This window comes from Prunus persica, chromosome G3 (genome assembly GCF_000346465.2).
Source record: "Prunus persica cultivar Lovell chromosome G3, Prunus_persica_NCBIv2, whole genome shotgun sequence".
Taxonomy (NCBI): domain Eukaryota; kingdom Viridiplantae; phylum Streptophyta; class Magnoliopsida; order Rosales; family Rosaceae; genus Prunus; species Prunus persica.
The window spans coordinates 17906149-17922415 of record NC_034011.1 but is presented as its reverse complement, the minus strand read 5'-3'; the positions used below and the strand labels follow the sequence as shown (position 1 = coordinate 17922415).

The 16267-nt window shown below is 37.5% G+C and overlaps 2 protein-coding genes across 2 annotated transcripts; one reads left to right on the top strand and one right to left on the bottom strand.

Annotated features, from left to right (window-relative positions):
- On the top strand, positions 930–1586 carry LOC18782499 (polcalcin Bet v 4). Its single transcript, XM_007216818.2, has one exon. The coding sequence runs from the start codon at positions 1141–1143 to the stop codon at positions 1396–1398; it is 258 nt and encodes an 85-aa protein (XP_007216880.1). The 5' UTR covers positions 930–1140; the 3' UTR covers positions 1399–1586.
- On the bottom strand, positions 2177–5387 carry LOC18784406 (probable serine/threonine-protein kinase PBL7). The gene is made up of 6 exons (XM_007215776.2): positions 4367–5387; positions 4028–4285; positions 3772–3944; positions 3560–3639; positions 3307–3454; positions 2177–2849 (listed from the first exon to the last, which is right to left on the bottom strand). The coding sequence occupies exons 1-6, from the start codon at positions 4938–4940 to the stop codon at positions 2496–2498; spliced, it is 1587 nt and encodes a 528-aa protein (XP_007215838.1). The 5' UTR covers positions 4941–5387; the 3' UTR covers positions 2177–2495.

Here is a 16267-nt window from a genome sequence, read left to right as displayed (position 1 = left end):
AATATCTGTTGGCTCTTAATGGAAAGTTACCTTCTTATCAGAAGGAAAAAAAAAGAGTCTGGTACATTACATTCCATTGCAGGCTCAAAAATGCAAAAGCCTATTTTCTTGCAAATCACTTTTCCACCTTTTTCTTCCTTTCTCTTTTTGTGTAATCAATTTTCAGCCAGCTTGATTCCCTATTCATGTGGAATTTCCATTCTCAAGTTCATGTGGAATTTGGAACCAAATTTTCTCGGAAACAGTCTTTTCAGTGTGCTACTAGACAGATCATTGCCCTTTTGTTAGAGCACGTAGTTTTGGAGCTTTAGGCCACTCAATGTTTCAAATATCACAGCATCCATGCATTTCAAATCATCCAACAAATCAATGTCTTCCAAATTGTCCTAGTATCAAGTCCATCATCAATTTCAGGCCATACATTTTTCAAGGTTAAGTAAATTTTAAATGTTCGGTTTTGAATTACTATTCATTGGAAATCTTCATATATAATGTATTTTCAGCATTATTATGCATGTTGTACGGGCTTATAACTCAAGTGGTTAAGAGCATATACCATGCACTCGAAGTTCTAGGTTTGATTCCCCCTCCCCTAATATCGCTTGTATATAATAAAATAAATAAAAAAGTCATTATGCATGTTAGGTAATTAAAAAATGAATTAGGAAAATAGTGTTCTAGAAACAGAAAGCACCATCATCGCATGCATTTGACGAATATGTTCAAAATATCCCAAACCACTAATATATGTGCTCAAAACACCCTCTTACCGACCATATGTTCAAACTCTCCTTTTTCAAGCAATAAAACAGAGACACGTGTAACAATTTGCTTCAACATTGTTGGTGTGAGGATGATAATGTCCTGACTGGTCAAGACCTCCGAATAGCAAGCAAGCCATGTTTTTTTTAGCTTAATTGGGGATAAAATGTTGGGAGTTTCATGCTCAAACCCCTACTTTGAAGGACCACCTTACTCTTTTTACAAAACCATCTCTTTAAAAACCAGACCTTTTACCTCTCACTCACACATTCATTTCTCAAAAACCAAAACTTTTTCCTCTCAGTCTCAGTCCTTAATTCATCACAAACCAACAACTCAACATAGAAAAAATCTCATAATATCAAGCCACATTCAACAATGGCTGAAGAAGATCCACAAGAAAAGGTCGACCGTGAGCGCATTTTCAAGCGCTTCGACACCAATGGTGACGGAAAAATCTCTGCATCGGAACTAGGGGATGCATTGAAAACCCTCGGCTGCGTTCAATCGGATGAAGTGAAATTTATGATGGCAGAGATTGATACCGACGGTGACGGCTACATTTCGTACCAGGAGTACATAGCTTTTGCTCTAGCTAACCGTGGTTTAATGAAGGATATTGCTAAGATATTTTAGTTATATGTTCTCTTCAATTTATTTATGTCATTCTCTTTTATGTGTGTTAATGTGACTCATTCCATGCCTATGAGACGTGCATTGATTGTTTTTCTTCATTTTGAATTTTTCTAGAACAGAAATGCTTTGGTAGTTTAACTGTAAACTTCTTATTTTCTCATCCTATACATATGGTACATTTAATTCAAGTGTACCTTCTTTTTTTTTTGGTTCAAAGAGATGCTTCATTGAAATAAAGAGAAACCAAAATAAAGTCTCCCAGAAGGAGGGAACAACACCTCCACTCAACTAGATAACAATAAGGCAAATAGAAACAGAACTAACAAAGAAAAACTTAGAAAGCCATCCACTAAGACGTCAGCCTCTAACCCACCCGAACTAGGAACTAGGAGGGCAGGGAAGCCCATCCGCCTGCAGAACAAAGACCAAGAAAGATGGGGGTCTGTGTACCCTTACCAATTGAAATCTTGCTTTTTTTTTTTTTCAAATTTATTTATCTCATCAAATAGATACATATTATCGGTGACCTATAAAACCTACAGGTCACAAATAAACGTACAAGTCAACCACCAGTATATTGAAGTAGTTGGTATGTGGCCCCAATTGGATTCAGGTTACATATATACACACACATTCTCTTTGTTACTATTATTTTATTTGATATAATGTCGTTAGTTGAATTGGGTAAGTTTTGTTACATTCGCCAACCGGCCAAAAGCAAACGTGAGCTGCAAGTTTTGTCCTTCCCCATTCAAGAATCATGATAAATTAAAATTCATAGGCTTCAATGGAATAGCTGAATAAGAAAAGAAGAAGTTTCATAGGGTTCAATGGAACAAGAACTTTTAAACTTAAATAAAAATTTCTATTACACTTTTCCCTATTAGAATAGCTGAATAGGGAGAGGTAAACCGAAGATATGTACAGGCACTTGTTCATCCGACTCCTAGCACTTGTTCATCCGACTCCTATTCGGCTATTCATATCTACAAATTCAACACTATTTCCAGTTCTCACTTCTAGCACTCTGTTCAAACTTCAAACAAGCAACAATAAATATTAGTGTTGAAAAATCCAGATAGTTTATGTATCGCGTTTCAACGACAGTACAGGTGATCATCTTCTTCAAATTCAGAAACCCCTAGCATAGCCAGAGCTAGGTGACTCTTCATCTCACTATTTGTTTGCTGTAATTGAGAATAACAATCAATAACCAATCCATTTCCCAGAAAACCGGACTTCTTCCTCTTGGAGAAGAAAGGTTCTTGTTCACCTTTAAGTATTGCCATTATCTCGCAAATGCTTGGCCTACGAGATTCTTCACTAGTTATGCAGGCAGCTGCAGCTTCAATCATCCGTGTTATTTGATTTGAATTTCTCAAAGTGCATTTTAGCCGTGGATCAAGCAACTCCTCAATAGCGCCCTTCCCCTTATGCAAGAGTGGTTTTGCCTGATGAAAACATGGAAATGATACATTTGTAATTGAGTATTTTGATTCTTGTCAATAAATTAACACCAACTACCCAGTTATAGCATACAATTATCATCCAGTCATATACACCACGTACACTTTTCATCTGTTTACATTGATCCCAATTGGAGAAAAAAGACAAGTTTTGAATACTTCCATGGAAACAGCATACAGAAAGATTGATGATTCAGAAAATCCCGCTTTCAGAAAGTGATTTGGTTGGTGTTAACACCCTTGCTAAGAAACGTGTCTATCAGTCAATGGAGTAAGTACATCGATTGAATAGATAAAAACTTTGGAGCATTTTGGCTATAATTAAGAATAAACTATTAACAGAAACTATGACCAGCATGGGAAGCAATCAGGGGCCCATCAATTCACATTCACATAGTCAAAAAAGTAAAGGCAAGATAAGAAGGTAGTAAGATACACCTACCCATAGAACCAAGTTTTCCTCTCCTTGTGACCTTCTTGCTTCAATTGGCTTCCTTCCAGTTATCAATTCCAGCAAGACCACCCCAAAAGCATAAACATCGGTTTTATCGGATATTTTCCCATGCTGGAAATACTCAGGAGCCAAGTAACTGCACAAATAATTTTAATTTGAGCAATGTAAAATAAAAGTCATCTTTATGGAACAAGCACAGGAAAAAGTATTTCTTTCTAGTTAAGTTTCCTCAAGATCATACCCAAATGTTCCTTTGACAGTTTTGCAAAGGAAAGGGATGGAAGGTGCAGAAGTCCATGTGGCTAATCCGAAATCACATAACTGCAAACAGTATCAACAAAATACATTCAATCAATCAAAATGACTTGTATGGTATATAGAGTGAGCTATGAAACCTATTTCAAACTTTACATTCAAACAAGAATGAACTCAATAAGAAAATTCTCCTTTTACCTTGGCTGTTTTATTGGAAGACAGGAGAATGTTTGAGGGTTTGATATCACGGTGAACAATACATCTTTCGGTTCCGTTATGTAAATATGCAATTGCCTCAGAAATTCCAATTGCAACCTTATGCCTTACAGACCAAGGAAGTGTTGCAGAGCCCTTCACTCCCCTCTTTTTCTCTGCAAATGGGTTATGTCAAAAATCATTCAAATTCACCAAATTCAAATCAAATTCTTCCATTCAAAAGACCAAGAGAACTCACCATGTAAATGCCGCTCTAAACTTCCCCCAGAGACATACTTATAAACCAAGAACAAGCCCTCCTCTGGATCTATGCAAAACCCCACAAGAGGTGTTACATTTGGGTTTTGAAGAGAGCTAGAAATCATCAACTCTCTACAAAATGCCTTGGAAGACTCCTTATCTTCCTTGTCCAATCGCTTAATTGCCACAGCAGTCCTCAAAATCCCAACTCTACCCCTAAAGACACAGCTCAGAGCTCCTCTCCCTAAAACTCTGCCTACCCAAAACAACAAAATCCATTACAATTTCATATAAAAGACCAAAATTTGATTCAAACAAAACAAACCAAATTAATTACCTTTTGAGAAATTACGAGTAGCAGCAAGAACTTCACCATAGCTGAATCTGACCAAAGTGTGAGCCATTGGGGATATGCTCCTCTCTAATGATTCAAATCTCCTCCATTTCAATTCTTTAGCTTTAGACTCACACAACCCATTGTCCAAATTCACCATCAAAACAGTTGCAGCGGCCGAAGAGCTCATGTTCAAGGACTCAAGCTCAACTTGAGAGCAGAAGCTGAACCTGAAAGAGGAATGAACTGAGTGTGGGTCAGCATTTGCCAACTCTGCTCCACACCCACCTGACTCTGCTAGCAACCATGCCTTGTTGTGCTCTAAATTTATGTTCTTTTTGTTGTTTCCATTGTTGTCGTCGTCGTCGTCGTCAATTGGGCTCTGGTTGCTCCTCCTCTGGCGAGGTGGAAGAAAACAGGCCAGACCAAGCTCCCGAAGCATCTTCTTCACAATGGTTTTGATTCTAAGCTCATTATAGTCACAGTAGTGATCTGTAGCTACTACAGAGGAGGAAGCGTATAGAGGAGCATTGGGGGGCTCTATAGAGTCAGTGGAAGTGCCTTGGGAGTAACCCATTTTGATGCAGATCTCAATGAGTAAAAAGCACACAAACCCAGAAGCCAGAGAGAGAAGCAAAGACAGAAAGAGACCCAAAGGAAAGAGAAGAGAACAAAAATAAAAGTGAAAGCTGCTTTGCTTGCAGGGTGGGAGAGAATTTTCCAATGAAGGTGTGCGTGTGAGAGAGAGAGAGAGAGATGGGGTATATAAATGGGTCTTTGAATTAAACAAAGGTCGTTGGATTAGAGTGGGAGGAAGTGAAATGAAAGAGGGAGTGGAAAGGTATGGTTGTGGGCATTGGTCCTCTCAACAAATATTTGCCAGGTGAATGAAAGAGAGGAGTGGGTGTTTATGGTTATGCGGTCGCTTGCTTGCTTTTTGTTAAAAATTTGAATGGCATTATTTTATTTTTTTCCATTTACCAAGAAAAACAAATGGCAATTATTTGAAGTGGGAGAGAAAACGTGATTTGATCCGAGAAAAAAAGAGATTCTTCCTGCTGAGCCTATTGTGGACAGCCAGAACCACCCACCAAAATAATTTGAAGACAGACAAAGGGTAAAAATGGTAATTTAAAATGAACTTCAAACTTTGGCTCATATGGTAATATTCACTTGTCATGTTATGTTGTTCTTGTTGGTGTTGGTAACTCGATACAAGTCATGATGATAATAAAAATATCAATTTAAATTATAAATTTAGATAATATTCCACGTACTTAATGGTTAAGAGATTGTGTCATTATGGGATTTTAATTATCTAAAAAGTAAACTGAGATTGTGTCATTATGGGATTTTATAGAACACCGAAAAATGAAGAGGAGAGAGAGATTGTGTCATTATGGGATTTTATAGAACACCGAAAAATGAAGAGGAGAGAGAGAGAGAGAGAGAGAGAGAGAGAGAGAGAGGAACTAGACAGGACCAATGTGTTTGATATGATGAATTGATGACGTATTTAGGGAAAAGGTAAGCTTGTGGTTTAGTGTGGATTTTATACATGAAATGATTCTATGAATTAATAATAATAATATAATGAGCAAATGATATCCAAAATGACTTTGTAGTTTGGTGACCTCCCAAATACCATCGAACAGCCGACAACCCAATTTGACAGCCCAACTTAGCTAACTTTGTCATGAGCCGTTCGCGAGCATGAGATGGGCCTTCATTAATTAATTAATTGCATATGATTTGGATCATTAATTTAATTAAAACTCAGATTTGCATTATATTCGCATAATTTAATTACTAAATATGATTTTATATGTCATGGTTGAATGGAATTCAAATCGAAAATGAATCATGGTGGTTTCTTGGTTAATCTGATATAACAAACAGCCTCTATGGAAAAGAAAATGTGAATAAGTAGCTAGTTCTCGGCCAAAGTAACTGTCCAGGCTTTCTGACAAGGACTTCAACCCTCAATCAGAATCTGTGCCGATGGTGATTGTGGTCGCCAACTCAAGCTCTTGCGAAATTCCAAATCTTTCTTTTTTCTTTTTTTTTTTGGGTCGAGAGAATCTAATGTCTAGATTAACTGAAAACTTATTTGGTAGTTACTTTTATTTAGGGGTGGGCACGGTTCGGTTTGGACCGGTTTTTGCCTCAAATTAGAACCGATCCGGTACTATTCATCCGGTTTGGTTCGGTTCGGTTTTAATAAAAAAAATTTTAAAAACTGTCCGGTTCGGTTTGAACCGGTTTCGGTCCGGTTCCGGTTCCGGTTCGGTTTTGAACCGGATTATAAAAATTATTTTTTAATACAATTCTCAACTGAAATATTATTTTTTTTACTTGAAAATTAACAAATTATTCAATTTCATATAAAAAATAAATATTAAAGTGAGAAAAGAGAGATATTTTGACATTGAACTTGGATAAATATTAAGTTTTTTTAGTGAAATTAAAAATATAGCATTAAATATAAATATATATTGAAATTATATATTTTTTTAGTTTCACCGGTTCGGTTCGGCCCGGTTCGGTTTTTGAAGACATGGAACCGGATCCGGAACCGGTCCAAACCGATCCGGTTCGGTTTTTGACCGGTTTTTGACTTTTTAGTCAACTCGATTTTTTTTCGGTTCGGTTCGGTGCGGTTCGGTTCGGATTTCCGGTTCGCCGGTTTGAGTGCCCACCCCTACTTTTATTGCACTCGTGGGCATAATATCATATCCGCAATCTACAAATTAAAATAGGTAGTTCATTGCTAGTGTAAATGAGATATTTTGATTTCCACGTTAGATCTCCATTAGACCTCAGACCTCGTCTCACCTAATGCCATGAACCTAAATGGTTAATAAGTTACTAACAATATCAGTGCTTGATTAGATTAGTAGTGAGCCTTTTAGTTTTCAATTGAAGATGACAAAATAAAATGAGAGGATATTGATAGAGGTGTAGATAGTTTTAATTTTAAGTTTACTTGTTCTATGTCATTACAACTCATTCTCACATTCCAAGGGATGGCGGCACATTGGAAAAACAGTCAGCCATATACTTTTATATTATGCAAATATTTTTGTTTGTCACTTTAATTTAAGGTATACCTTTATTATCTTTTTTAACATTTGACACATATTCATGTACAGAATCATAGTGAACTCTTTGTTATGCCTATAAATATGTGTCACGTGTTAAAAAGGACGATGATGGTACACCTCTTAAGTTAAAGTAGTGAGCAAAAATGTTCAATTTTTTTATAACTACTACATGAGAGAAGCAATGGAGTCAACTTCTTTTAAAAATAAGTAAATTTAGGTTTTACCCATAAAAAAACTTTCATTTTTGGAAAAAGCCAAAGCTTTTTCAAAAAAGACAGAATAACCTCTCAACTTTCAAACCAAATACATGCAAATGTAAAGGATTTCTTAGGAAATTAAAAAATAAATAAGGGTAATTTTGTCCATTTTTGCTTCTTTTAAAAATTTTCTCTCTCCTTTGGGTTTTTCCAAAGTCTCCCTTAAAAATATAACATGGATTCTAACTAGGAATTGGTATTTAAAGTGATAATGTGAACCGAATCGGGTTGAAAGAAAAAAAATTGAAAAAGTCAATTTTGGCTTGAATTGGTTTGATTCTCAATTTTTACTGCATAAGAATCGAAATGGACCGATCATATGATATCAACCCATATATATAACTATTTTTTTTTAATGAATTTAATAACAAAATTCTAGCATTCTCATCTCTCAACCTCCTTTATCTCCCTCATGGTCTCAACCTCCCTTATCTCCCTCACGGTCTTATAGGTCATTCACGCCTTCAACACTATCATCCACTATTTTTTTTTTTTTTTTTGTTTCTCTTTAAATTCATTGATGGATTAGTGTAAGAGAGTTGAATTTTTATTTTTGGGCTTCGAGTGATGATGGGATAACTCAAACCAAATAGAACCGATTGGATTAAATCAAAACCAAACCAAATTAATTATTTTCTTTGATTTGGTTTTCGATAGTTAATTTGGTTCGGTTTTGGAAGTAAAGCAGACTGAACTCGTGACCAACCCTAATTGTGACAATGTTATGAAGTTTGGATTCTCATGTGGGCAAAAAAATACTTCTTCCAACTTTTCGATATTCCCATTCATTACATGGGCCCTTCTCCAAAACCTTTCCATTCTATGACGATTTGCTATTTGAGTGATTTTTATTTTATTTTATACCGTTGATCTTTGAGGGAAACCAGGGAATTGAGACCTATCATTGGAAGTATTTCTGTGGTGCCTCAGCTGTATCGGTACAGCCGATCATGTGCCTGTTTTTAAAAAATAAAGGAAACCTGCTGACCTGGTGAACAGGTAAATGACTTCACGCGCTGCTCCTAAGCTCAACAGGTAAACGATTTCACATGCACACTCAGTCGACGTCCTTCTTCCTCAAAGTGGTCTGGTTCAACTTCAAACTGATAATCTTCAGGGTCTTCAAAGTCATCTTCTTCAACTCCTCTTCTGTAGAAAGTTTCTTCCTTGTCTCTGCAATCTTTCTCTCTTCTTTGTCATCATTGTAAAAACCCCCCTATTCTAGGGTTTGGATTTTGGGAAAATTTTTTGGGTTAGCATTTTGGGTTGATAATAGGAATTGGAATTCAGTTTTTCCAGTCGTTGGTGGGTTGTTGGCACTCCTCTCATCTGCAATCGAGCATTTGGTATTAGTTCCTTCTGAAGGTAAGTTAACACTATGTTTTATGTTATTGTTAATTGAAATTCTGTTGTGATGAATTGGGGCAACAGGGGAAGTAGGTTTCTCACATTCATGAGATGAAGTGGGTTTCTTAGTCTGAAAGTGTCGTGAGGTGATGTGGGTATCTCACATTCATGGTTGTTATGTTCATGCAATTGCATATCTTTATATGCAATTACTAATCGCCTGTATGCAAATTCAAGTCACTGAATGCAATTACAGTATATAGTTTTGTTTTGAAATTATGCAAGTGAGGTGATTTCGTGGTAGGTAGGTAGGTTTGACTGTGTTTTTGAATTTTTTTTATGGGGAGTAAAGTGTTCCGAAAGTGTAATGTTAGGTTGGTTAAGATTTGGATTGGGATTTGAAATGAGTAAGAATCTCGGCCCAATATAGAAATGCATTAGTGGGTTGTGTGCATTATCTGTACAATGTTATAATCGAGGGCTAATGCACTTGCAAGTAGTGTCGTAATTGCATATCAGTATATGCAATTACTAAGCAACTGTGTGCAAATCCAGGTCCCCGTATTTTTTTAATTAAGCAATGTGATGTTGTGGTGTTTACGGGGTTTACGGTGTATTAGGCTTTGGATTAGTATTCAAATTCTCGGCGTTAGAGAGAATTGCATCATAGTGTTTTGTACTTGATTTGTGCAAGTTATGGAAGCTCAAAAAAGGGGATCAACGAAAGGAAAGCGCAAGGCCGAGAGTACTGTGCAACAAACAAGAGTTGGCCGAGATGCATTTTTTAATTTCATGTAAGTTACACGTACATCTAAAAATTGGAAATGTGGTTGCTTAATATTATAATGGTTTTTTTATTAAAAATAAATGATTTACAGGAAAAAAGAACGAGATGAAATGGGGAAAGTGGCCAATGCAAAGTTGGACCGTAAGGTGAGAGATGACAATGATTTGGGTCAGTTTATTAATTATTTTATTAAGAAGGGCATGTTAATGAAATTTTTTTATTTCAGGTACAAGAAGAGATTGCTAATAAGTGGAGGAAATTGAACCCTACAGAGAGGGCAACATATGGTTCTGCCTTAGAAGGTTCAAGCGAGCAAGTAAACGACTTAGTCAATGAGATGGGTTTTATAACTAGATGCAGCCCGGACCGATTCCATCGTACGGTGGAAAAATTGTCAAATGAGAAGCGGTTAGCAATTAATGCTATTGGGTTCGGTAATGTGTCATCTTTGTCCTGCACTCGTTTACACCGCCAATTATGCTATTTTTTGATTCAAAAGTTCAATCCTGATATGTCTTCTATAGAACTGCACGGCAATGTGATTGGAATAAATGCCGTTGAGTTTGGGCGTGTTATGGGTCTTAAGAACATCGGCGAGATGTTCAACTCGACAGGCCGGTAGAAGATTCAAAGGTGAAACAGTTAGTGAAGAGTTTCGGTGGAAATGGCAAGAGAGTATTAGTAAAGGGTTTAGCTGAACAATTGGAAAAGTGCGAAAATGCGAATAAGGACTTTAAAGTTCGATTTGTGATGTTCGCACTTGGCACTGTACTTTGCCCTACATCTACACCATCAGTGACTGGGAAATATTTAACTTTCTTGACGATCCCAGGGAAGATAGAGACCAAGAACTGGGCCGACCATGGATTCAACTTCTTATGTGAAGGTGTTAGGTCGTTCAAAGCAAAGAAAGTTGCATATGTAAATGGGTCATTGCTTTTTCTGTAACTATTCTATTTCGATTCAATTGTCCATGGTGGAGTATATGTTGATAAGCCTTTGGATCCCATTGTGTCTTGGGACAATAACTCAGTGTGGAAAATGATTAAATGGGTTATCAAGCAAGGTGGGTTTGATAATCCTACTGTTCGGGTTGTTTCACAGCACCGTCGAACGAATGAAGTGTCTGGAGTAAACGTTGAAAGAATTGTTCAAGAAGTTTCTATCAGTTTGGCTCCAGTAATACAGGCAGAGGTGAAGCGATCAATTGAAGGACTTGCTTTGGGCCAAATAATACAGGCAAAGGTCCAGCGCTCAGTGTTGGAACTCACTGACAAAGTAATGAGTCAAGTGAGGTCCTTTATGAAAGAGGCAAGACATGAAGATGTAAATCAAACAAAGGAGGACGAGCCACCGAAAATACGCGATGAAGGTGGTGAGAATGTTGTCAAGAAGAAGGGTGAAGAATCTATGAAATTAAAGGAGAAAGGTCCAGTTGATGTAAACAATCCTTGGACGCCATTACCGGATGGACAGACTTTCAGTGAACCTGAGGTATGATGAGCGATTAGGAGTTTCAAGATCGAGTTTGTTGTTATCTTTTACATTTATTAAGTACGCATTTATTTACATAATTGTAAAATACTTAAAAAAATTTTCTTTTCAAAATGTAATATTTGGATTCCCTTTTCCACAGTTGAAAATTGGCGTGGAAAAGAGGGAGTTCACAAAATTGGCCCGTGGTGATCAAAGTCGAATTCAAACACGTCGAACGGCTGAAAGGCGTCCAGGGCTTCATTGTAGAAAGCCATGGGTTGACCCGTCAAATGCAAAAGGAAAGGCTGTGCAAAAGACGGCGTCTAAGATTAAAATTGTGCATTTCAAATTAAAACCCGAGGACTTACAAGACTCCGATTTTGAGTTATTTAGTTATATTTTTAGGTCTAACAACTTTTCAAGGTAACTACTTACATACAAATGTTGAATTATGAAATTAACCCATATTCCTTATATGTTGTCGCGTACGTGAATTTAATTATAACAATTGCTTTCTTCTTTCGTTTTAGTGAGGAAGTTATAATTGAAATAGAAAACGAACATCATGTCACGAGAGATGAGTTCATGTGCCTGAGGCCCGAAATGTGGATTAATGATAGAGTACTGAACGCGCAAGTCTATTATCTACAAGAAAATGGGTCAGGGAATTGGTACTTCCACACATATATGTCGGTAAGCATTCATATTTTTCAAACTATTATAGTTTGTGATTTAGTAAATGAATTTACGCTTACACTATATGTGAATGTAGGAGCAAGTCAATAATACAAGTGATGGGAGCAAGTCAATAATACAAGTGATGGTAAACTTTTTCAATTGGGTGTCAAACTTAGAAGGGAAATCTCAAAACGGTTCACCGTAGGCCTTAAGAAGTGGGAGAAGGTATCAATTTAAGTCCTTTTTTACAATATTTTTAGTGCACTTTTGTATACGCATGTTGTTCTAAGCAAGTCATTGTGCTCCTAGATTTTCATTCCCATTTTGGATCGAATCGGGAGTCATTGGTATTTGCTAGTGGTGCTTATGGGTGATAAAAAGGTTGAACTATGGGATAGCCTCCCCAGTGTTAAATTCAACGCATCTCGTTATCAATTAGCGGAACGAAATGTAAGTTTAATTTACCTAATTTTGATTTGTATTTTTATTCTCCTAACATCCTGACTAAGAATTGATTTGAATTGATTGTGTTGTAGATGAAAGTTTTGGACTACATTTACAATGATGAGATTGTCAAATATTTTGAAAAAGGATGGCAGTTTGCAAAATTCAACATTGTGCGAACTGACAAGGCCCGCAGACAACTAAATGAATGCGATTGTGGTATCTTCGTTATGAATTGGCTAGAAGACATTGAATGCACATCACACGGTTCAAATAAAGTGAGTCAGCATATATATCGTTTCATACTTTTGTCTTCCATGTCAGATATTTTTGTTAATCATTTCTTTGACGGGTTGTTTTTTATTTGCAGTTTCAACATGCAAGTGAGCGGGTTCGCGTTGCACTATCGTTGCTAAAGAACCCAAAAAACACGCGTCTAAAGGAAGTAAGGGAGTCCGCTCGAAGAGTTGTCGACGAAGAACTTGACAAGTTGGCCGGACATGGTCCATCCATCCCTCATCATCCCATCGCAAGGAAGCCAATGACACGCTCCCAGGCAAAGTAGAAAGTTTGACAGTAGGCCATAAGGGATTACAGTTTAGAGATTAGGTGTAATTGCATGTATATATCCCTATTTGCGCACAGTCGGGGTTCTTTTATAATATAGCAAGTGCAATTGCATGTACGACTGTTGCACATCATGTAATTGAATTCCATTGTTTGCTTACAAATGCTTTTTGGTTTTCTTCACAACATCGAAATATTTCATGACCGGAAAGCCCCAAACACTGAAATGTAATTACATTTAGTGTAACTGCATGCACGTAGGGTTGATGGTTAAGGTAGTGCAATTGCATGTACTTATCCCGTTTTGCATACAGGGACTTTGTTTTTGCATTATATCATGTACAATTGCATTACATGACGGCCAATTGCATATTATCTACTTCGTGTAATACATTGCACACATGAGTTTTTTTGTTGTCGCAATGGGAACATTATAGCATAGCTGGGGCCCAGACTTCATTTACGAAACAGGAGTTCCTAGTTCATTCATAATAAAGGTGTCCTAACCATATTTATAGGTTTTTTTGTTACAAAACTAAACCCTCAAACTATTCTACCATACTGATTATAACATTTAACACCCGATATTACGGTTGAAATTATAACATCTGAAATTACATCCGAAATTATGACAAACAACACAATGCAAATCATAAAATACCGATGCTTCACGGAGCTCGCTTCTCCAAAATAGCAATTGCTTCGTATACCTCGATTTTGTCCCACTTAGTTGAACCAGCATCAACAAGCTGAGCGTATTTCCTAAACATCTCAAGCCGATCTCAATCCTGCCATTGTAAATTTCGTATTTGGTGATTGAATCTCCTTCATGAAAGATGTTGTTACTAGCCTCGGTGGGAGGCTTTGTGACAGGATGGGCTCGTTTCACTAGTTGGCAGACATAATTCGAAGAATCAACACCATCATCATCACCCACCCTCTTCTTGTTAGGCGTGGAGGAGCCTCTTGAGCTACCAACCATTGAATGTGACATTGTTTGGGTTTTCTTTTTTCTCTCTCAGGTTCTGTATGAGTAATGTTATTAGTAAATGAGGTGGAAGTTTTTGAGTTGAAATGTATAGGAAGTAACTCCTTAAATAATCCTTCGTCTGTAGTTGGTACCTGGTATTTGGTACTTGGTAGTTTGGATTGGGGTTCCTTTTTCGTGAGAACGTCAAATTTTTCTAAACAAACGCACCTACTTGCGTTCGGTTGAACACATACCCTGTTTGTTTGAAACAATAAGTTGGTTGGGCCCATCTTTCTGGAAAATGGTAAACTTTACTGAACGAACGCAACTTTTACGTTCACTTGAACAAACACCAGGTTGATTAGAAATAGTCATTTGGTTGGACCCATTTTTCTGATGAACATGCCACTTTCCTCAATAATCGAAACCCTTGCGTTTGTGTGAACAAAAATCACGTTCGTTTGCAAAAGTTAGTTTCTTGGGTTATTTTTCGGGGGAACGTGGCATTTTTCTGAACAAACACAACTCCTTCTGTTCGGTTGAAGACACACCCTGTTTGTTTCAAAAAGTCTGTTGCTGGGGGCCTTATGTGTGGGGAACAGGTTACTTTACTGAACCAACGTAATCCTTGTGTTTACTTGAACAAACACCCCGTTTGTTTGAAAAACTAAGTGGGTTGGGTATTTATTAGCCCTTAACAGGACACTTTCCTCAACGAACGCACCGGTTGCGTTCGTATGAAAAAAATACCCCGTTTGTTTGAAAAAGTCTGGTCATTAAGAACTGTTTTTCGACAAACGAGTAACGTTTCTCAAGAAACGCACGTATTGCGTTCGTGTGAACAACTATCCCGTTCGTTTGAAAAAGTAAGTTGGTTGGGCCCATTTTTGGGGGAACGGGCCACTTTACTAAACGAACGCAACGCTTACGTTCGCTAGAACAAGCACTCCGTTTGAAAAAGAAAGTTGGTTGGATTTATTTTTTTGGCGAACATAAAACTTTCCTCCACGAATGCACCTGTTACGTTCGTGTGAAAAAGTAATCCGTTTGCTTGAAAAAGTAAGGTGGTTGGGGCATGTTTTCGGTGAACGGGTAACTTTTCTCCAGAAACGCACGTATTGCGTTCGTGTGAACAAATACCATGTTGGTTTAAAAAAGTTACTATGTTGGCCTTCTTTTTCGGCGGAACGTCGAGTATTTCTGAACGAAAGCAAACCTTTGCGTTCATTTGAACAAACTCCCCGTTTGTTTGAAAAAGTAAGTTGGTTGGGCCCATTTTTAAGGGATTGGGTAACTTTACGGAACGAACGCAACCCTTGCGTTCGCTAGAACAAACACCTCGTTTGTTTGAAAAAGTAAGTTGGTTGGATATATTGTTTCAACGAACAAAAAACTTTCCTCAACGAACGCACGTGTTGCGTTCGTGTGAAAAAGTATTGCGTTTTCTTGAAAAAGTAAGGTGGTTGGGGTATGTTTTCGGCGAACGGGTAACTTTTCTCTTGGAACGCACGTATTGCCTTCGTCTGAACAAATACCCTGTTGGTTTAAAAAAGTAACTATGTTAGCCTTCTTTTTCGGCGGAACGTCGAGTATTTTTGAACGAAAGTAAACCCTTGCGTTCATTTGAACAAACTTCCCGTTTGTTTGAAAAAGTAAGTTGGTTGGGCCCATTTTTAGGGGAACGGGTAACTTTACTGAACGAACGCAACCCTTGCGTTCGCTAGAACAAACATCCCGTTTGTTTGAAAAAGTAAGTTGGTTGGATATGTTTTTTCGGCAAACATAAAACTTTCCTTAACAAACGCACCTGTTGCGTTCGTGTGAAAAAGTTTTCAGTTTCCTTGAAAAAGTAGGGTTGTTGGGGCATGTTTTTGGCGAACGGGTAACTTTTCTCCAGGAACACACGTATTGCGTTCGTCTGAACAAATACCCTGTTGGTTTAAAAAAGTAACTATGTTGGCTTTCTTTTTCGGCGGAACGTCGAGTCTTTCTGAACGAAAGCAAACCCTTGCGTTCGTTTGAACAAACTCACCGTTTGTTTGAAAAAGTAAGTTGGTTGGGCCTATTTTTAGGGGAACGGGTAACTTTATTGAACGAACGCAACCCTTGCGTTCGCTAGAACAAACATCCCGTTTGTTTGAAAAAGTAAGTTGGTTGGATCTATTTTTTCGGCGAACATAAAAGTTTCCTCAACGAACGCACCTGTTGCGTTCGTGTGAAAAAGTATTCTGTTTCCTTGAAAAAGTAAGGTGGTTGGGACATGTTTTCCGCGAA

Coding starts and splice junctions, on each gene's coding strand:
- LOC18782499 (XM_007216818.2), top strand. CDS start 1,141: ATGGCTGAAGAAGATCCACAAGAAAAGGTCGACCGTGAGCGCATTTTC.
- LOC18784406 (XM_007215776.2), bottom strand. CDS start 4,940: ATGGGTTACTCCCAAGGCACTTCCACTGACTCTATAGAGCCCCCCAAT. Junction 4,286..4,366: donor TACTCGTAATTTCTCAAAAG/GTAATTAATTTG, acceptor TGTTTTGGGTAG/GCAGAGTTTTAGGGAGAGGA. Junction 2,850..3,306: donor AGGAAAACTTGGTTCTATGG/GTAGGTGTATCT, acceptor TGTTTTCATCAG/GCAAAACCACTCTTGCATAA.